The 22,220-nt window shown below is 38.1% G+C and overlaps 1 protein-coding gene across 6 annotated transcripts in view; it reads right to left on the reverse strand.

Annotated features, from left to right (window-relative positions):
- MATR3 (matrin 3) overlaps positions 1–21,523 on the reverse strand; it is a 31,276-nt gene extending 9,753 nt beyond the window's left edge. The window contains exons 1-8 of one of the 6 annotated variants that reach the window (XM_084780858.1): positions 21,393–21,523; positions 10,264–11,354; positions 5,312–5,373; positions 4,486–4,527; positions 4,075–4,187; positions 3,778–3,830; positions 1,075–1,200; positions 115–240 (exon numbers count right to left, since the gene is read on the reverse strand). In XM_084780858.1, the coding sequence (XP_084636984.1) occupies positions 115–240; positions 1,075–1,200; positions 3,778–3,830; positions 4,075–4,187; positions 4,486–4,527; positions 5,312–5,373; positions 10,264–11,175 (1,434 nt within the window). In that variant the 5' untranslated portion in view covers positions 11,176–11,354; positions 21,393–21,523. Of the gene's footprint in view, positions 1–114; positions 241–1,074; positions 1,201–3,777; positions 3,831–4,074; positions 4,188–4,485; positions 4,528–5,311; positions 5,374–10,263; positions 11,355–20,884; positions 21,227–21,392 lie in introns of those variants that run through there. The other 5 variants (XM_084780861.1, XM_084780860.1, XM_084780859.1 and 2 more) reach the window with 5 other exon arrangements.
- Positions 21,524–22,220: the final 697 nt, after the last annotated feature.

Genomic DNA, 22,220 nt, shown 5'->3' on the forward strand with positions numbered 1-22,220 from the left:
CACCACGCCCGGCTTAACAGCCTAACTTTTAATCAACCAAGTTAACAATAGAAAAGTGATATATTAAGATAATTTCATATAACCTAGAGGCAAGGACAAATAAAAGGCTACTACCTTTATTCTCTTATACTTCTGGGATAAATGCACTCTCACTGGCTTGCCAAATACTAATGCTGGTGTAGTTGTGTAATAATCCACTGCAGCCTGAGCATCTTCTGTGGTTGCCATTTCAATAAATGCCTGAAATTACACAAAAAGACATTTCTAAAAATGTTACCCCCAATTTTCATAGTATTTTAGTTATTGTATTTTACCCTTTTATAGAAAGCATCCTCAATAACAGAAATGTAAGACTATTGTGGTCAAACTGGTTTTCCTTAAGAATAACAAACCATACATTTACTAAAAATCTATAGCATTAGGATCTATCTCTTCCTATGATATCTGAAGTTAATTATTTAAAATTACACAAATGGGGCGGTAGTGGTGCATGCCTTTAATTTCAGCACTCAGGAGGCAGAGGCAGGCGGATCGCTGTGAGTTCGAGACCAGCCTGGTCTACAAATTAAGTCCAGGAGAGACAAGGCTACACAGAGAAACCCTGTCTCGAAAAACTAAAAAAAGAAAAAACAAAAACAAAGCCCAAAATTACACAAATGTCTCCATAATCCAAAACCATTTAATTTCATTAAGAAATATATATATATATTGTTTTGTTTTTTGAGACAGGGTCCAGGCTGTCCTTTACTTGCTTTGTAGACTAGGCTGGCCTCGCACTCACAGCGATCCACCAGCCTCTACTTCCCAAGTGCCAGGATTAAAGGCATGCACCACCACACCAGGCTCAAGAAACATATAGAACTATATATATGAGTACTCTATTTGCATGTACACCTGCAGGCCAGAGGAGGGCACCAGATCTCATTGTAAATGGTTGTAAGCCACCATGAGGTTGCAGAGAATTGAACTCAGGACCTTCTAGAAGAGCAGACGGTGAGTGCTCTTAAACGCTGAACCATCACTCCAGCCCCTGAAATATATCAATTCTATGAGCAGCTTATGTCCAACTCATACCTCATTAATTTTATTTAAAATCAGGTGATTTGAAATGACTCCAAATGGTTCTACTAGTTGTAATAGCTGGTATCTCAAGTTTTTTCCTCGCTGAAAATCCATAATGTGAACAACTCGGCTGGTTTCCTATACATTGGAGACAAAAAGAAAAGTTGATTAAAAGTCCTTTTAAAAACATCATAGTTGCATACATTTTTCAGTGACAATATATATACTTAGCATGTGGTAAGCATGAAGCCATGGGCTAAACACCTAGCACTAATTTCCACACGCTCGCGCATGTACACACACACTTTTCCCCCCCCTTCTTTTCTTTTTTTTTTTTTGGTTTTTCAAGACAAGGTCTCTCTGTGTTAGCCTTGGCTGTCCCGGCCGGACTCACTTTGTAAGTGAGCAATCCACCTGCCTCTGCCTTTTGAGTGCTGGGATTAAACATGTGGGCCACCATGCCCAGCTACACACTCCTTTTGAAATTATGTGTACTTGTGCCCACTTGATTGTCTGTGGACACAAGAGGGGAGATTCCTTAGAGCTGGAATCATAAACCAATCATAGGAGTTGGCATCCAAACATGGGTCACCTCCAAGATCAGTATGTGCTACTAACTGCTGAGCTATCTTTGGCTACATGCTAACATGTAAAAATCAATTCTTGGTTTTGTTTTGTTTTTCATCATCACCTGCCTCCTTCCCCTCCCACCATTGGTTTTGTTTTGTTTTGTTTTGAGACAGGGTCTCTGTGTTAGCCTTGGTGGGGGGTGGGGGTGGGGTGATAGAACACAAACAAACTTGAGTGGGTGGAGAGAGGAAAAATACTTTGTTTGCTTTTTCAGACAGAGCTTCTTCATGTAATAGCCCTCCCTGCCCTGAAACTCACTCAGGCCTCTGCTTCATGTGCTAGAATTAAAGGCATGCACAGCTACAATCAAAATATTTTGTATTTAAAAAATGGAGGGTTGGAGAGACAGCTCTGACGTTAAGAGCACTGTCTGCACTTCCAGAGGTCCTGAGTTCAATTCCCAGCAAACACATAGTGGCTCATAACCATCTATAATGTAACCTGATGCCCTCTTCTGGCCTAAAATATGCATGAAGCCAGAACACTCATATACATAAAATAAATAAATCTTAAAAAGAAAAAAAGAAAAAGAAAAAACTCAAAAACATGAAAGAAGCTGGATCTGGTGGTATAGCTACTTGGGAGGCTGGGAACCCCTAAGCAACAGTGTTTAAGGCCAGCCTAAGGAACTCTCAAAACAAAGAAAAACAAAAGGCTATACTTGGCCTAATATAGGCAAGGCTCTAGGTTTGATTTCCAATACCATAAAAAAGGTTGGCAAAAACCACATGATGCATTAATTTTACTTATTTACTTTGGTTTTTCGAGCCGGGGTTTCTCTGTGTAGCCTTGGCTGTCTTTAAGCTCAGAGAGATCTGCCTGCCTCTTCCACTCCCCCCAACCCTGAGTGGTAGAATTAAAGCTGTGTGCCACCATGCTTAAACTGGGATAAATTAAAAAAAAATTTTTTTAATTAATTAAAAAATAAATAAATAAAATGGTAGTTATTGTCAAGTATCAGAATCAGTCCCTCTACTGATCATTATTACATTCTTTTTTGTTTTTGCTTTTCGTGTTTAGAGACAGGGTTTCTGTGTAGCCCTGACTGTACTAGAACTTGCTCTGTAGACTAGGGTGGCCATGAATTCAGAGAGCCTCCTGATGGGATTAAAGGCAAGTCACACCACTGCCTGGCCTTTATTATACTCTTAAAATTTTCATGTGCATAGCATAGTTGTAGGCATTTACATGGTATGGTGTTAAGTGTGGAGGACAGAGAACAATTTGTAGGAGTTGTTTCTTTCCTTACACCATGTGGATCCTAGAAAATGAAATTTAGCTGTTGATAGTATTAAATTATCTTTCCAACCCAAATTCTGTTAATGAAAACTATATACAAAACTTGATACTAAAGTTCAAAGATTCTAAACCAAGGTAAAGTTTTTACCAGTCATTTAAAAGTATAACAGCTTGTGGGGGGGTTATATATATATAATTTTATTCCAAGACAGAGTTTTTCTGTATATTTCCCGGCTGTCTGGCAGTTTTCTTGTTTTTATTTTTTATTTATTTATTTATTTATTTTGGTTTTTCGAGACAGGGTCTCTCTGTAGCCTTGGCTGTCCTGGACTCACTTTGTCGACCAGGCTGGCCTCGAACTCACAGTGATCCGCCCGCCTCTGCCTCCCGAGTGCTGGGATTAAAGGCATGCGCCACCACGCCCGGCTAGTTTTCTTGTTTTTAAAGATGGGTTCTCATTATATAGCCCTTGGCTGGCCTCAATCTGAAAGAGATCTGCCTGCATTTGCCTCCTGAATGCTGGGATTAAGTACATGCCATCACACCCAGCAAACCTAATAGTTTTCAAATTAAAAGATCCACCTAGTTATAAGGACTGTGATTAAGACTGAATTAATAAGCAGTCAGACCTGGTGGTATATGCCTTTCATCCTAGTACTTGGAGGCAGTAGTAGGCACATCTCTGAATTTGAGACTAGCTTGGTCCACAACAGCGAGCACTACACAGAGACACCCTGCCTTAAAAATTTCCCAGCTACCGCCCAAAAGATTCAATTAATAAGCATTTAAATGGAATCATATTCTCTTAACAGCAATTATGATAAAAGCAATAGCTATATTACGGACCACTCTGCCTTTTTGCATGTGTCTTGGTCCCTGTAGGTTCCCATTACCAGCACCTGTACAGAGGAGGGGGGGGGGGAGAGAAAGATTTACAATAAATATATTTCCTTTATAAAGCAAGGTAGCTTAATTTTTAAAAATGGACTTATTTCAAATGCAAATGGAAAGATTTATAAATTGTCTTTCACGCTATGTTACTTTAAAAGAACTTTTCAATGAACATCTTTACACCACCACTCACACTAAAAGCAGTTATAGTAAAAGTTTCTAGAAAAGGAAGTGTGAATTTCATATAATCACCCAGATTTCCTCTTGGTCCAACTGCTGGCCCTCCAAGATGAAATGAAGGAGGTGGAGGTCCCAGAATTCCTGGTGCTGGATTTGTAGACTGCTGTAGCATGAACGGATCACCCCTAGAAATAAGAATAAAGTAAAGCACTATAAAGAGATTCATCAGAAATGAAGTACCTCTTAAGTAACTATGACTATTTTAACCTTTAGGAATATCTGTATATAAAGTAAGTAATGGAAAATGGTAAAAGCAATAACTGTATTAGCAATGAATGAAGAAAAATTACTGCATTAATTAGTTTCTGAAAATTCCTTACACTGGTGAAGAAACATAGAAATATTTTTATGAAACAAGACAGTTAAACTTGGATTCCTTACATTGATCTCCTTTATAACAACAGCCTAAAAATTTTAACTTACATTGTGTGTCCAGTATCATTGTCAGGATTCCATTCTGGGTAGCTTTAAAAAGATCAGAAAATTAATTTTAAATAAAATGGTAATTTTCACAAAGTAGCCTCTTTAAGCCTCTAAAACAGAGATGATTAGTAAAGTTAAGCTGAGACTCTACATGCCAAAAACATAACAGATACTTCAAAAGAATATCCAGATACCAAGTAATTTGGAATAAACCCACAGTACTTATAAATGATGCAAGTAGAAATGTTCCTTTATTTCTTAAATTGTAAGCAGGGAAAGTGCTGCACAAGGAATTAGAAAGTAGGTTATAGAAAGAAAAAGAAAAACCAGTTTCCTGCCCCAGTATTAGGTATAGGAGCAGAGTTAAGCTGTGGCACCAGAAAGAAAGGACAGCCTCAAAGGAGTTAGGTATGAATGGGTAGTGTGTGCTACAGTAGGCAGATCCTTTGAATTCCATTTCAATGTACAAATCTAGCTCAGAACTAACGCCATGTATATCAAAAGCTTTCCACAGGGAACTTCAACTTTGTTTTTAGGAATTTTCAACTATTCCTCCATATATTCTGTTCTATAGCATGTATTAACTATTATTAAAGCACTATCTTTTCATTAACTCTACTGGAATTGATTACCAGGCCAAGGTGTACTTATCCTAGAAATTAAATAGCAAGTAACCAAACATCTATTATTCATTAAAATATAGTTTTCTGTAAATTATGTGATAGTAACACCGTATGTATAAGTAAATGATGGAATTCCCCAAACCAATAATAATGGCTGTTTGGATTCACGATAAGGATGCTTTATACGTATTTCAAATTCCTACATTTCAAGAAGAAGCTGGCACCGACGACTGTGACTTGCTCCATTGATATGTTGACTCCACTCCTGTAGCAAAGTAAATTAGTAGAATTAACAAAAGTTAAAAGCTAAAGTATTTTTATATGAACCATTAAATTAATGTGTATGTAGTATCAGGTTGCACAAATACTTCCTCATTCATTAAATCACAGTGGTTTATGTTAAAACCATTCCTGAGTCCTTAAAAGCTTGATCCTGCCCTCAAATACTCTATGCACATTCTTGGAAAAACTGGTCAATATAGTTGGTGAACATAATTGAGACCTCACAATGGAAAGATGTAGATAGGAAAGATCAAGAACAATAAAACATGAGGTCAGCTGAACACAGTAACTGCTGTGGATCAACTCACTCAAGTATCCACTGTTACTGGAACTGTTATTTTATAATATTCTGTATGTTCAAATAGGCACATACCTAGCCTTTTAGGAAATGTGTGTGAATAATTAAAGTAGAATCTTTAATTTCACCTAGCCTTTTAGGTAAATTCCAAGCACACTATACTTTCTACTATAACAAAAAAACAAAAACCCAAACAAACAAAAAACTAACCAAACAAAAAAACCCAATCCCCACAAAAGAACAACAAAAAAACCCCATCGTCATCATCATCATCAACAACAACAACAACAAAGCACTGTTGAAAAAGGCCAGCATGATTTAATGGAAATGGCTTATCTAAGAAATGTTTCCCATTTATCAAAAACTTAAGTTCCCATCTCTCCCTAAAATAGAATCAATTTTAAGGAGTGCTTTTCCTCAAATTTTAAGGAGGAAAACAGTATATCCTATCAATATTGTCTCCTTTGTGATTCATTTTAAAATATAAGGTATTAACTAAGCTTATTTGAGCCAAATTAATTTTCCTTTCTCTAGAAAGAAAAAAAAACCCAGTTAACTTTTTATCTAATATTAAGAGTTAAGAAAGGTGGGCTTGGCTGCCAAAATGCTTTGATTTATTTCCCAAATTACAATATAACTAGACATGACTCCTACATCTAAATTATTTAAATGTCTTATAATAGAAGTCTAAGGTGGTGAAAAATACCTGAATTAACAAAAGGTAAACAAACTATTAGAACACTACCAAGCATATGAAGTTATCTACACTGCACTGTTTTAAAAATCCACATTGTTTTTATTAGTTTTCATTTTTCACAAATCCCCACAAATCGAGGCAATTTCTAAAATATCTACTGTTCTTGAAAGTTCTAAATAAATCTAAGTGTGGTCAGGCAATGCATTTTTTAAACCGGGGGATTAGAGAGCTTAAACTAAAGAAAAATATCAAGTCATACAACTTGCCTTTTATGAAGACTCAAAATGGCATTTTATAAATTGGATCCTAATTCCTAAAGTTTTACTTATATTACACAGCAGTCTACATGTATTTTATGCTCTAAGAAAGTTAACTAGGTCCCAGTGAAAGAACTGAAATGGAATATTGCCAAACAAAATAGTAATTAGAATGTGAGGTGCTATCAATGTCTATTCTTAGTATCTCTGAAAACTAGATTGTCTTTCAAAAGCAATAGCTAATAGGAACCTAAGCAATTTCTATAGCTATTATATAATCAGACAGTTGAGCGAGACACGATAGACCATTACTGGAAGCCATTTTAAAAATGGCTATAAGCAAGAAGCACCATAGATCAAGTCACAAAATTCTGAAAGGGGACTAAATGAAACCATCAATCTTAAGAATTTCAGAACAATTTTGGAGACATTACAAGTATCTATCCTTAATAAATGTTATCCTACGAAGCATGCTTCTGAATTTATGGGAAATGGAAAGGGCAGAGCTGAAAAGAAATATATCCAACCCCTCAAGTCCTCTAAGTTTCAAGTTTATGGTAAAAACATGGCTGGTCTTTCAAGAACTAGAAAGAAGGCCAAGATCAGAAAATTAGTCGTGTATCTCCCAACTCATCCATTAATTAATCAGTTAATGTCTAATTTTAAATGAAAACTAAGAATCCAATGGTTAAAAACAACAAAACAAAAACAAAACAAAAAACCACACACACACACACACACTCTCTCTCTCTCTCCTCTCTCCAAAATTTTTTCTCCCTTGATTCTATTCTGGCAATAATGCCTACATGAGATAAAGACTAGGGATTTACTTTTTGGATTCATAAGGTTAATGAAAAAACTACACTCATACTGATATCTTTCAGGTATCTTTTGTTTTCTGAGGCAGGATCATAGATGATGGCCTTTTAAGTACTAAGATGAAAGATGTGTGGCACCAAGCTCTTTGAGATGTATCTAAATAATCATTCTGAAAGCATTTCCAAAGTGGCAGAATAGATTGTATTTTAAAGACCTAGGTAATACTAAAAGAAAAACAAAACAAAACACAAAACAAACCCAAGTGATAAGACAAAAAGGCTGCATTGGGCAATTTTCTTTAAATGAAAGGAACCTGAAAGAAGTCTGAGATTCTATAGATATGCTACTTGATGTTCTAAGATGACCCTGAAAGAACTGAAAGGAAGACTATTACTTAAAAATCACCCAAAAATATAAAATGAAGGCACTCCATCATGACAAGTTACATTGTGCTTTTCACTTGAATTTTGTATAATGTAGGCAATTTAACCTTACCACTAAGTGAAAACAACAGATTTTCCAAGTTATGCAGTGATACCAGAGAGCAGGATACTTAGTTTTTTCATTATCTATGTCCACCACATAATTTTTTTTAAAAAGTTATGTCTGTATGAGTTAACAGCTTATTGCTGAAGTAAATAATTGCTTTTTCAATTAAGCAGAAACACAGAAAACATCAGCTAAGTTGAGGCAACTATAAAACACTGAGAAAATCCATGTGCTTAAAACTTGTTCCAAATTGGTCTAATCTATAAACACAAATTTTATAAACCCAATGGTTAAGCAGAAACCCTCTAAAATAATTGTTAAATATACCTAATATTTTGAAAAATATTCAAGCTAACTAGAACCCAAACTTTTTTATAGGCTAAAAACACTCTTCAATCCAAAGTGTCAACAAGTTTTGTTAATTTATATTCATTTAAATTTTAGCCTTCTTTGGGAACTAGGAAGTAATAAAATTGGGAGAAAAAATAATCTTATACAAATAGAAATTTTTATCTGACAAACATGGTTCCTTTTTGTGTTCCTTTCTTCCAACAGCAAAAATTCACAGTTCTTTAAGATCACCTTCATTTGATCACTGTAACTATTTCCCTTGGAATTTAGAGATACTTCCTGAGAATATCAGTCATGTAATTCCTGCTATATGTCTTGGGAAAGAGGCTAAGAAGTAACAAAGAAGTCAAAGTTATTTAATGGACCTTTTTTTCATCAATTTATTTTGCACTAGACTACAAGTTTTTAGTACAGAATAAAACCTAAAATAAATTCTATGGCATAATTAGTGCATCTAAAAATCTGGCAAAAATAAAAATGTCTAACAAGTAAGATTTTGACTCTTAGGGCTTCTATTTCTTTGTTGAGACAGGGTCTCAACTATGTAGTCCTGGCTGGCCTTGAGATCCACCTGTCTCTGCCTCCCCAGTGATGGGATTAAAGGCATGAGCAACCAAGTCCAGTAGCTCTATTTCTTAAATGAAAAAATCTACAAATCTAAATTTGACATTTATGTTATCTGATATGGAGTAAAAAATTAAAATGCTGAGATTAAATAATAGAAAAGGGAACAATAAAACACAAAAAATTTTAACAGGATTTAGTGGATTAAAAAAAGATACTAAAAAATGAAGTTAAAAGAAAGTGATATGAAAAGAAAATGTCCCAGATGTTGCTGTAAAGAAAAACCCTGAAACAGTAACCATAAAATCAATCTCATAGTAGTACTTATTCCAGTTAGGGAGGTTACTACAAAGCACATCGGGAAAAATGGATGGTCATAGATTACAGATCAAGCTAGTGGGGTGCTTGCTGCATCATTGACTTTAAGTCAAATATATATTGAAAAATAGAATTAAAAAAAAAACCCTCTTGAGAATGAGTTGAAAGAGAAGGACAATATATTTAAAGGGGCATTTTGAAAAGGTTTCCATTTTGCCAGATGTGATAATTAAAGGAGAATTAGGTTTGGGTCTTCCCCCCACAAATGACTATACCAGAAGTACAGTAAGCCTAAGTCAGAAAAAGATTTAAAAACAAAAACAAAACAAAACAAAAAAACAAGGAACACAGAGCAGGATAATGTAGTCAATGATTTATCAGAGTCTCTAAAGGGACAGATGCAATAAATATGGGATAATAAAAAGTGAGCTTTGAAGTATGTTTAAGGAAGCTGTGGAAACGGAGGAAAAAAACGATGAAAAAATTCAGTCATAGCATGAGAGTTTGTTAAAGGGAAATTAAAAAAGGAAGAATGAACTAATCTAAAATATGAAACATACTGAAACACACACCAGGGCTCTACATTAACTCTTTCCCTGTAGCCACAGATAAGGAAAAAAGAGAATTGTACAAGAATATATCTTTGACTAATACAAATCAACAATCAAGATGGATGGCAAGCTGAAATCTAGCATCCTAAATGGAAAGCACATTGACTTCGGTGGGAAAAAAAAATGCTTATAACTATTCAACACAGCAGACCAGGCTGAGGAAAGCCTGCTTAAATATTAAGAAGAACTTACTGATGCCAAAAAAAACCCAAAAAACCCAACAAGATAATCCCAGTAGATGACAGCTTTGTGGCCAGAAGCATTCTAGGTAGATTGTATTATTAATGTAAAGCCCTGGTTTATATTGCTCAAAAACAATTACCTTCCAAATAAAGTGTTCTCAAAAGCATAAACAATTCTTGATCAACTCAAGTCATCAGACTACAGAATTAGAGTAAAAGATATAGGTAAATACAGAATAGGCACTACAATGTAAAAGAAATTAGAAGCATCTGTTGCTTTAACTCACCTTATTAGAATGAACTGGCAAATCACATATAGAGCACAGATGGGGATAACCCTTCGGTAAGAGTCCATGGAAGTCTTCAATATTGCTACTTGGAGGAGCGCCCCTCTTTTTCTCAAAGAGAGATCTCTCTTGTAAGGGGCCAGGACCACGTCCCATTCTCTCATACTCACTGTCAAATTTATGATAGTTATGCGAGGTCTCACCAAAAAAAGAATCATCCCTACACCTTTCTCCATCTCTTAATCTGTCATCTTCATAATCCATTCTGTCATAATAACCAGATTCTTGAGAACGACTTCCATGGTCATAATCAAGTACTGGGTTGAGACTAGGACCACGATCATCGAAACTATCTCTTCTAAAGTGCCTTTTTTCTTCCCAATCATCCCTAGGTACTCTGTATGGTGGTTCCCGTGTAGCAGATCTGCCATCTCTACCATAACTCAATGTAGGGCCTTCTTCAGTTCTCCTCCTTTTAAGCTGTAGAAGGATTTGGGGCAAGTTTTCAGGAGTAATCTTGTCCTCTGGATAACGACTCAGTTCATCTAAGTCTCTAGCAGACAGACCAAAGCTGGCCAAAATATTACTGGCCTGGTCTGCATCTCCACGGTGTTGAGAAGACAAAGGGAGTGGACCTCTACTTCCAATGTTAAATATAGACTGCAAATTATGGGAAGAAGTACTAGCAGAAGACAGTGCACTATGAGCTCCTTGTTGATTCAATGAAGAACTCATTCCAAGATTCATTAAACTAGCAAGGCGTGCAGTACCCTGGTTCATCCTTCCAAGAGATGCTGGCATACTTAAAGACTGGGTAGCAGCAGCAAGAAGGCCTATTCCTGCTGCAGACAGGTCACGCCCATGACCCTGTGAGTCCCTACCGAGAGATGACTGCTGGAATGACTTGGACATTGTAGAACTATCTCTTGTCTATTTTATAGATAAAAAAAAAAAAAAAGTTTTAAAAGACGGCCAAAAAGAAAGCTCAAACTAGAAAGCTAGGTTAACTTTGCTTCAAAAATTGTAACGCCAAGAAAAAGGATCAATAAGGACTGTAGAATCTTCTTCAAGCTGAGAACCAGCAGACAACTCTGTAGAAAAATAAGCAGTTTTAGTCATAAATCCCTTTTAAGTAGATGCCGTTTTTTAAGAAAAAAAAAACTTACGCATCATGTTGATTTTTAAAAAACCACTTAAGATCTCAAACTTACAAGGAATTCATTACATATCTTAAACAGATTCCAGATGTATGCAGAGCCTGCATATAGATATTTAAAAAGTAGCTTTTCATGCTGAAATTTAACAAAGGGAATTTCATATTGGGCTTAAAAACATTTAAATCCAAGGGCTAGATGTTTGGGTGCATCAAAATATCAGTGAAAACATAGATGGCTCTCTTCTTTTAGAAGAATAAAAATATATTCTATAGTATAATGCTTAAGTCCCAGAAGATTAAAAAATAAAAATAAAAATTAAAAATTAAAAAAAAAAAATCAAGGTCAGCAAGTCAAAGATGAACCAGTTGTATTCTGCTTTAGAAAATGAGACCTATTATCACTCTCAGAAAGAACCAAGTAAAATCACAAGTAAATGAAGCTTAGGGTGTCAAGCATCTGATGTAAGATCTAAGATCAAGTAACAGTTGAGACCTTCATGCAGCAAAATTAACTCGAGGTGAAGACAGATGTGAATAAGAAAAATAAGTCATTTCCTACAATTTTAAGGATTTCTGCCCAAATTTAAGCCACACAACTAACTGCCTTCTTACTGACCATCCTATACCAGGCAGTGATTATTTGATACCTAATCTTATAAAGTAAGGAGAACAATTTTGGTCAGTACAGAAACAGACCTACCAAGAAAAATCCAGGTTCAGGAAATACAGGTTGATTTAAAGAAGGGAAAACATCCCCAAGTTAGCACCTACTATTTTTTCATTTAATTTTTAGGGCTATCACATCTCTAAAAGTTCAAAGCATATAAATGAAATCTAAGATCCTGTTAACAGATTTCTGCAAACTCTTCACAAGAATAGCCCAATAACTTGAAAACTTTTAATTCTGATTATGATCCTTCAAGATGTGTTTCTGGATGAAACTTATCAAGTCATTAGCACTGTATCTCAAAACTGTTATAAGAGTATGTAAAGTATTAACATGTGATTCCCATAAAGCATTACTGGTAGTTAAAAGACATAATACAACCAATGTTTTCTGTAAGGCAATTTTTTAATCACAATCAAACACAAGATAAATCTGATCAGTATGCCACAGACTTCTACTATGATGCAGTGTTTCTTCGGTTTTATGTTTGATTAGCCATACACCTAAGCATTGGTAGTTAAATAAATTTTATTACACTAAACCCCAGAAAATATCCAATAGTTAAAAGGCAATTATAGGATCAATTTCATCAATGATAGATTAAAGCAAGGATATACTGGACAAACACAGTGGCAGAGGAAGAATTAAAAAAAAAAGTTACAGGCAAGAAAGATTTGGACTAGATTAAAAAAAATAGATGTAATAAAGTAAGACACAAATGCTATCAGTGGTAGCTGGAATTACAGATGTTTTTGTACACCAAGAAAGATGAATTTGAGAAAAGACACCAAGGAAACTAGTTCTAGACAAGATCCACTTATATAATCTACTTGAGCTTTAAGGTAAGATTATTGAAGAGAAGAGTTAATGAACAGGGGATGAAAGTTTTTTGTTGCTTTTAAAAATAGTATCTTTAAAATGCCACACACACAGCAGCAGGCTAAAATACTATACACTAGCATTAACGTCTACATTGTACATAAACAATTTTTTTAAGAAAATGAGTCATTTCAAAATAACTTTTAAGATATTAGGGTTAATATTTATCACAGCTTTGACTTTCATGTTACAGCCAAAGCCTTTTATTATTCAAAAGCCTGTCTTTTGAATAGGGGAAAAAACCAATACTCCTATAATACTAGTAGTATTTTGTTGTGCATAAAAAAATTAAAATGGCCATATTTTAAGGAAATAATCATTAAGTTACAGAGCATCAATTACATTCTTGTACTTAAAATGAAAACAGTGGATCCGGAAAACAAAGTTAAGGTAAAAGATAATTTAAAAAGACAAAACAGAAAATGGATGTTAGAAAAACTCACAAAAGGGAGGACAAACAATATAAATCTTATGACACAGTGTAATTCCACAAGAATCACTTTACTACTTTTTTTTTTCTCCCGAGATAGGGTTTTTCTGTGTAGCCTTGGCTGTCCTCGAACTCACAGATATCCACCTGCTTCTGCCTCCCGATACTACTTTTAAAGTACTTAATTTCAAAATGCAGCTACTCACACAACACTTAAGCACATTACTGAAAAATGAACTTAAGTTGGATTTTTAACTAATACAAACCAAATAAACTGTCATACCCCACACTCACACCCTGGGTCAGTAATTCTCATAAATATAAACTCAGCACTTAGGAAGCTGGGTTTGAGGCTACACAGCCACACACAAATTCTACATCTTGGAATCCAGCTTCAGAAAAACTTAAAAGTGTGTTATGGAACAAAGAAGAGAAATCAAAAGCGCTCAAAAAATATGGAAATGGAGCCACTAGCATTTTTTAGGCAATGACCCGAAGATGTACAAGTGATTATTAAGGGCTCACTCCCAAAGGACCTGCTGCTCATTAGTAAAGTTAGCACAATACTGCGATACCTAATTAGTAATGATTTATTAAAAATTTGAGGGCTGGGGATCATTTAGATGGCTGAGTGGTTAAGGGCCTGGAAAGACCAATGGCACAAGTTTGATCTATTGAACAGACAGAAAGGTTTGAGAATGACCATATGGAGTTGTCTTCTTGTTGTGGTATGTGTCCTGTCCCCAATAATAAGCAAAACAATATTTATTTTCTTAAAATTAGGAGGTTGAAAGCTTGAGATGTTCATTGCTCAGTGAATAGAGTACTTAAAGCCCCAGGCTCCACGCCCAGCACATATATAGCGGCACATGACTGTCATCCTGGTGTACTGTCCACTGTCCCAGCTTGGCTTCAAACTCAAGATGCTCCCGTTTCCACTGCACTGGCAGAGCAATCATGAGTTCAAGGTCCTTTTCAGCTACAAAGAGAGTCTGAAGCTGCCTGGGATCTTCTCAGAGAAATAACCTATGTAGTGGAAAGTTTTGGTGTCTTTACAAACCTCAGTTATAGTGTCATTTTAATCCCAGGCGTGGGACTGGGATTCAGATTGTCCACAGCAGCAAACTATTTGCACTGAGCAAGCTATTTGCCAGCTGCAGGTAAGTTTAATTCTGAGGACTCTGGAGAGGGATAAATATCAGAGTGCGATGGGTGAATGGGTAGGAGCACCGAAGGCTGCTGCTCCTGGTTGTTGTTACTGCAGTGTAAGATGTTGGAGATATCCTGAAATGAAGATTGGACTTGCCCCAAGGAACACAATGACCCTAACCAGCAAGAAGTAGCTAAGGAAAACTATGACCCCCATTTCCCCCCAACCTTCTTTCTCTCCTACCTGGTGTTGGGGTGCTGGAAGGGACTGGGGTGGAGAATTGAGAAAGAGGTATAAGGAATCCCATAAAATAGATTTAAAGATACATGCTACAAACCTAAGACTATACTGTCTATATATAATTACCCATAAATTCTAAATGTCCATCCATGAATGCACAATCTTCCACACACACAAAGGAAACTCAAAACACAAAGGAAAACAAACAAAAACTTACCAACATGACCTATAATTTCATTTTAGGTAGGATAGAAGGGGAATAGTTCAGTGAACTTGTTTGCCTAGCATGTGTGAGGTCTTGAGTTTAACTGCTAGCAACATCCACACAAAAATAAGTTGAACAATTGCAACTTACTACAATATGAAAATCAATTTAAATTTTATTTTTTACTTGGAAAACAGAGGCAGGAGCATCTTAGTCAACATAGTGTAGGGCTAAATAGTGAGACCATGTCTCAAAACAAACAGCAACCAAGCCAGGCGTGGCAGCATACGCCTTTAATCCCAGCACTGGGGAGGCAGAGACAGGTGGAGCACTGTGAGTTTGAGGCCAGCCTGGTCTACAGAGTCTAGGACAGCCAAGGCTATACAGAGAAACCCTGTCTCAAAAAAACAAAAACCAACCAAACAAAAACCAAACAAAAAAACAAAAACATCAACAACAAAAAACCCCAACAATACAACTTCCCTGAGTATCAAATATTCTCTATTGGATTTTCCCCCCCAAATTAAATGAATACTAGGTAGGTTGACAGCTCAGTCAGCTTGCCTTGTAAACACAACAACTGAGCTCAATCCTCGGAAATAAAGTTTAAAAAGGCTGGGGCATAACAATAGGACTGAGCCAGAGACTAGGCTTGCTTGGCCAACCAGTGTAGTGTAATTGGTGACTTCAGGCCAAATGAGATGGATGGCGTTCCTGAGGACACCTGATATTGTCCTATACATGTCCCCCTACACAAAAAAACAAAACAAAAACAAAAGACAACTAAAATATGCCAGAAAAGAGTAACAGTTAAAAGGTATCTCTTTAACTGCTGTATCTTGAGTTATATTATTTTCTTTCTTTTCTTTTTATTTGATGTAGCCCTGGCTGTCCTTGAACTCACAGAGATCCTCCTGTCTCTGCCTTCCTGAGTGCAGAGATTATAGGCGTGTGCCACCACACCTGGCTTATGCTGGTAGCTTTTTATTAAAGCCTTCTTTAAGGTTTAATGAGTGACAGACTGTTTTTTTTTTAAAGATTACTTTTGTCATTCTAAGGATTAATCTTAGGACCTTACACATTAAGTGTTCCACCCAATCTCCAAATGAAATACTTAATATTTTGTCTAAGTGGTGTTTTGCCTACATGTATGTCTACGTACCACATATGTGCCTGATGCTCACAGACAGCATCCCCTGAAACTGAAGTTACCAATGGTTGTGAGCTTCCATGTAGGCTCTGGGAACTGAACTTGGATCCTCTGAAAGAGAAGCCTGTGCTCCTTGACTGCTAAGCCCTATCTCTAATCCCACCAAATGAAAAATTTGAAGAATAATTGTCAACCCTGTCCTTGAACATGAATCTCACACTGTTCTAAAAATCTTCCTCTTGGGCTTGGAGTATAACCCTGTAGTAGAGTACCTGCTTATCATGTATGAGACCCTGGGTTTGAACCTCAGCAGCATGGAAGAAAAATTTCAAAGTCCTAATCTCAGGTATAAATCTGGTGGCTCACACCTGTAATCCCAGCACTTGGGACACAGGGGCAGGCAGATCTCTGTGAGTTCAAGGCACGTGTGATTTACAAAGTGAGTACAGGACAGCCAAGGCTACAGAGAAACCCTGTCTCAAAAAACAAAAATAAAAAAATAAAGGCACAACCTTTATAAATGATATCACCTTGAGATTTGTAATGAACTATCCATGCCATCTGCCAGTAATGACATCTTTGTTGTCATTCTTAGCTGTTTAACATGAATACAGTCAGTACTCATAAAGTGTTTGAACTTGATAAAACCTTTAGGTTTAAGTGAGATGAGACAATTTTACCAGCAGTGGATGCAAAAAACACCACGTTCATGACTGGTGCCTGCAAAAGCCAAAAGTGTTATAGATATCCTGAATCTGGAGTTACAGATTGTTTTAAGCTACTATGTAAGTGCTGGGAGCCAAATACAGTTCTTCTGCAAATTCAAGTGCTCTTAACTGCTCTGGTCCATCTCTCCACCTCCTAGAATTGACTTTTGAGAGCTATGCATTGGCTTCTACAGGTGTACTGTAGCACACACATGCCTGCCCTCACAAAAGCATATACCCAAAAGTGGAAAATCTAAATAATTTCTTGCCCTTGCTCAGAAGGAGAAAATAATACAAGAACTTAAGTTTTGTAGCTATTTATAGATTTTGGGGGGGGGGGTGGTGCATGAGATTAAAGGGTTAAATAATGCATGAAGGTATTTTTTGCCTGCATGTTTCTAATTTTTGGGTCATGCCATAAACTACCACTTGTGGTTAAATTGCCTTCAAATTAATTGACTTCTCCAGTGATTTTGGTTTTTGTTGCTTTAAAAAAAAAAAAAAAAAAAAGAAACAAGAAGTTACCAGCATAGGACTACAGCTGACTTAATGGGTAAAATGGTTTGCTGTGCAAACATGAGGACAAGCCAAATGCACAGCATGAACATCTGTAATCCCAGCACTTCTACAGGGAGATGGAATCAGCAATGAGATCCCAAAAGTTGGAAGGTCAGCAAGCTTGGAGTACAAAGCAGGGGGTGAGGATATGATTCTGCCTCAAGCTAGAGGTCCATACATTTAAGCCTACATTTGCTCCTGCACAAATACAAGTTGTTATGTAGAAAGATCCTGTTTCAAAAATAAAACAGGGAAAAAAAAAACAACAAACAACAACAACACTGTATTTTCTTTCTTTCGGTTTTGAGACAAGGCTTCTCTGTGTAACAACAGCTTTAGCTGTCCTGGAACTCTCTGTAGACCAGCCTGGCCTCAAACTCACAGAGATTCTTCTGCTTCTGCCTCCCAAGTACTGGGATTAAAGGCGTGTGCTACCACCACCTGGCTTGTATTTTCTAGTATGTGCTTCTGATTGACATAATTACAGTAAGACACAGCTGACTATCTTAACACAATGGGTGTGTGTGTCATACTATGCACTGCATTCCAGATAGTCTTAAAGACTTAAAAAAAATTCTGTATAATAAAACGCCAATGTCCCAAACTTCCCACACCAATTTCAATTTGAAAAGTTAGACATAAAACCCCTTAAAGATTACACATCCAAAATTTTCTCCATTATAGTTTCTTTCTGTTCTATTTTTATTTATCTATAGCTTTCCACACAGAGTTTTTGTTTTGTTTTTTAAATTAAGGATTCAGAACAGCTGAGTGTGGTGTTACATACATAATCTCAGTGCTGGGTTGGCAGCAGCAACAGCAGTCAATCTCTGAAATTGAGGCCAGCCTGATCTACACAATGAGACCTAGATTCAAAAATAGAAATAAAATAAAAAAAAACAAGGAATTTTAGAAGAGAACATATTCTGTGCAGATATACTAAGGACATCTAACAAACCATGTTAACACATGTACTAGTTTTTTTTTTTTTTGCCATTTCTGAATATTCTACTTTCCAGACTTTGTTAGAAGCCAGACTACTTTTATCTTAATTTGCTTAAAAAAATGTATGAGACACTAAAAACCACGAGAATCTGATCTGAGAAGAGTTTGTACCATTTATACCCACACACTCATTTTTTCTCATTACAAAAGCAAATGCAGGCAGGTGTAGTGGCACATACCTGCTGCCTTAGCACTTGGGAGACAAAGGCAGGAAAATGGAGAGTTGGAGGCCAGCCTGAATTACAGTGCCAAGACCATGATCCAACACAAAAACCAAACAGTAAAAGTAACTTCTTGTATAAATTTCAGAAAATCACCAGGCAGAAAATATAAATCAACCTTAGTATCAACCTTCAAAGACATTTTTTGGGCACATTTTTTAAAAAACACATCTCTTTAACAAAATCAAGGCTGACATCAGCAATACTGACTTTCCTTTCCATGTAATAATGTATAGCATAGTTGCTTCCTACTATTTCCCTCTTAAAATATTTTCCACTCCCCCAAAAGTGAAGTCTTCAATTTTTATTCGCCTACCAACAAGCTCAGTCTTTGTGCATAAATGAATACTAAATAAGAGGGAAACCACTCAACTCCATCAATTAAAGTATCATGCTAAAAACTGCCATTATTAATATTTATCAAATACAACTTACTGCTAAATTCCTCTAAGTGCAACGTTTCCATTTTAGTACTATTAAGGATCATACTGGTTCTATATAATTAGCACTCGGGTCACTATAAAATTAAGACTTAATATTCAGGCTGAGCATGGTTGTGAACACCGCAACACTCAAGAGGCAGAGGCCAGTAGATCTCTGACTTCAAAGCCAGCCTGGTCCACACACAGGGTACCTGTCTCAGAAAAACAAAACAAAAACACCAAAAATACTTAATACTCTCTTCTACCACTGCATTTATGTGAACCATACTTCCACAATTATGCAAGATATTATCACTGCATTCCTGATTTAAATTTTTTACTTATTGTACCATTAGTCTAAAAGCATCAGGTAAAAAGTTAAAATACTTTCAAATCAGTTTATGTTTAAAATGCTACATGAAAGCTGTATATATAATTCATGAAGTAAATGAAAGCTACTTCTATGTGTAGGAAGTATAAGCTAAGTCTTGTGAAGTGCCAAGAACCGTAATTTAAAGAACCTCAAAGCAAAACACGTTGGATAAATGTTTTTAAAGGATTATATAACTAACCAGAATCCTCTCATAGTACTTTGGTGACACATCTGAGTTTGTAGAAAACATTTTAGTGCAAAGGCAACTTTGTGATTGTGTGTGTGTGTACAGTAAAATACTTTCTCCTCCCTTCCAGATTCCTAAAATACTAATGTTCAAAAGTTATGAAGATAACTGGGTGTGGTGGCACAAGCCTGAAGGTAATTCCGCTCTAGGGAGGTTGAGACAGGAGGCCCAGCCTGTCAAAGATAGCCTTCAGCTGTCTCAATAAGAAATTTACATAACGCCTAAACTGTTAACTGTTAGGACAATAATGTTGTTTTGAGACCATCCTGATGTTGCCCATATTGGCCCCTAAGTCGCCACTTTGGTCTTTTGGGTGACGCTATTTACAGGTATGCGTCACTGTGCCCAACAATTAGGAGCTTTTCAACACCTATGGAAAACCGACTAAGATATAATTTTTGCCCGCATAATCAAGGCTAAATTTACCTGGGCGAAGCACGTTGTACGAACTGACAAGTTAGCCCAATTAAATACGCAACACGCAGCATCAACACAAAAAATCCCATGACTACTTCCTATGAAATCAGCGACACCAAATTTCAGAGCTCCAGAAAGATTAGAAATTTCAGAACCACAACTGTTCTAGAAACGTCTAGATGAATAATTGTAAGCTACCCAATATAGAAATATTCCACAAGACAGAGTCTCAGGGAACGCACCTAAGGGGACAAATACCTACTGTAAAAGGAAAACACAAAAGCATGGCACAGCACTAGCAGTGAAAATAAGGATTGAAGGACTACACCACGGTCCTCCAAACCCTTTGTCTGAAAACCGGAAGGTCCCACAGCACTCGATCCTGTCCAGAGGAACCTTGACTATTTTGATAGCGAAAAGAAATGGAAGGCAACTAATTAAATAAACAAATATCCTACCTAGTACCATGCAAAATGTTTTACCCAAGACGCAATTCAGAAATCAAGCGTTAACGTTTCACTTTCGGCCATTTTTACGCAACTGGGGGGGGGGGGGGATGGGGAGGAATTGTTCCAAATCTCTGGCTAAAATCGCGCGCGGCCCAGGGACGCGGGAGTCTTGGGAACGGGGCAGGCAGCACGACGTGCTGGGTGAGGGATGGCGTGAAGGCTACCGACGCCAGAGAAAGAAGCGTTGGTGAAAACCCGCAAGCTTCTCACATCCTACAAAAGCCTCCATTTTGGGTTCTTTTTTTTTTTTTTTTTTTTTTCAGAGGAAAAAAACGGCAAACGCACTATCCGGGCCTCGCGCTCCCACGGACTTCTCAGCGCAGCTATCCTCCTCAAATGGCAGGCCCCAATGGACGCCCGGTCGGTCCCCCAGGCTTCGAACGCTCCTCCCTCCTCCTCCTCCTCCTCCTCAGCGCCGCGGCCCGCGTGTAACGGGCTCGTCCCGCCCCCGCCCACTGCCGAGTCCAGGGCGCCCGGCGCTCGGCGCGCACCTCCGGGCCCCGCGGCTGTCCTGCGGCGTGGCGGGCCGTTGGCCGGCGGCGTGCCTTCCACAGAGCCGCTCAGCTCGGCCGCCCGAGGAGGCAGGCTGCGCCGCCACTGCACTCCTAACATGGCGGCCGCCGCTCAGGCGGCTCACATACGCAGCGCCCAAGGAGGCAGAGCGGGCGAGCGGGAGCCGGCGAGAACGGCGCGCCAGCGTCCCACAGCCTCGGCCGGGGCGGCGGCGCCGCGGTTCGCGGACGCGGAGGGGCCCCCGGCCACCCACCCGGACTCTTACCCTCCTCACGCCTACCTTAGGGGAAGGGAGAGGGAAAAGGAGATACCTCTCTCAGCGAGCGGGACGCGGAGGTTCCCACAATCCCCCGCAGCAACGGCGCTAGCTGGAGGTGGCGACAGAACGAGAACGCACTCTCGCGATAGCGCTCGTTCCCACCCCCGCCCCAGTTCTAGTTCGGCACGCGCTTAGGCCCCTCCCCCGGCGAGGGTTGGGCCCCCGACGCAGGCGGCCAGCGTTGTTCTCTCATGGCGAGGCTGCCTCCCTCCTCCCGTGAAGGCGGGAAAAGCAGCAGGAGCACTTCGCCAGAAAATGCTCTCCCATCTCAACACCTAATAACCTATAGTTTTAGTCCTGTACCATAAAATTACGTAGGGGTCGATAGGGCAGCCCGACTCTTCACACCAACTTAAAAAAAAAAATTTTTTTTTTTTTTAATCTGTATGCTCTGGAGATAGCAGGACTCCGCAGAGGCCAAAGAGGGTTAAGACTCCTTGGAGCGGAAGATGACAATAGCCCCACCCTCTGAGAGGCTGGCCTCTGCAAAGCGCCCTGGGACCAGAGATGCTGGTCCCAGACTAAAGTCCATAGTTATAGCTGGGCGTGGTGGTGCACGCCCTAAATCCCAGCAGAGGCAGGCGGATCTCTGTGGCTTCGAGAACACTCTGGTCTATAAAGTGAGTACAGGCCAGCCAGGGATAGAGAATCCCTGTCTCAAGACAAGGGCTGTGGGCGGGGAAGTTCAGGTTTTTAGAGAAAAGCCCAGCAGAACTCAGAATATGGAAGACAGAGAATCTTCCTACATAGACTAATTATGGGACGCCTCCTATGAGGTGGCAATGCTGT

This window comes from Acomys minous (genome assembly GCF_964271855.1).
Source record: "Acomys minous genome assembly, chromosome: 4".
Lineage (NCBI taxonomy): Eukaryota > Metazoa > Chordata > Mammalia > Rodentia > Muridae > Acomys > Acomys minous.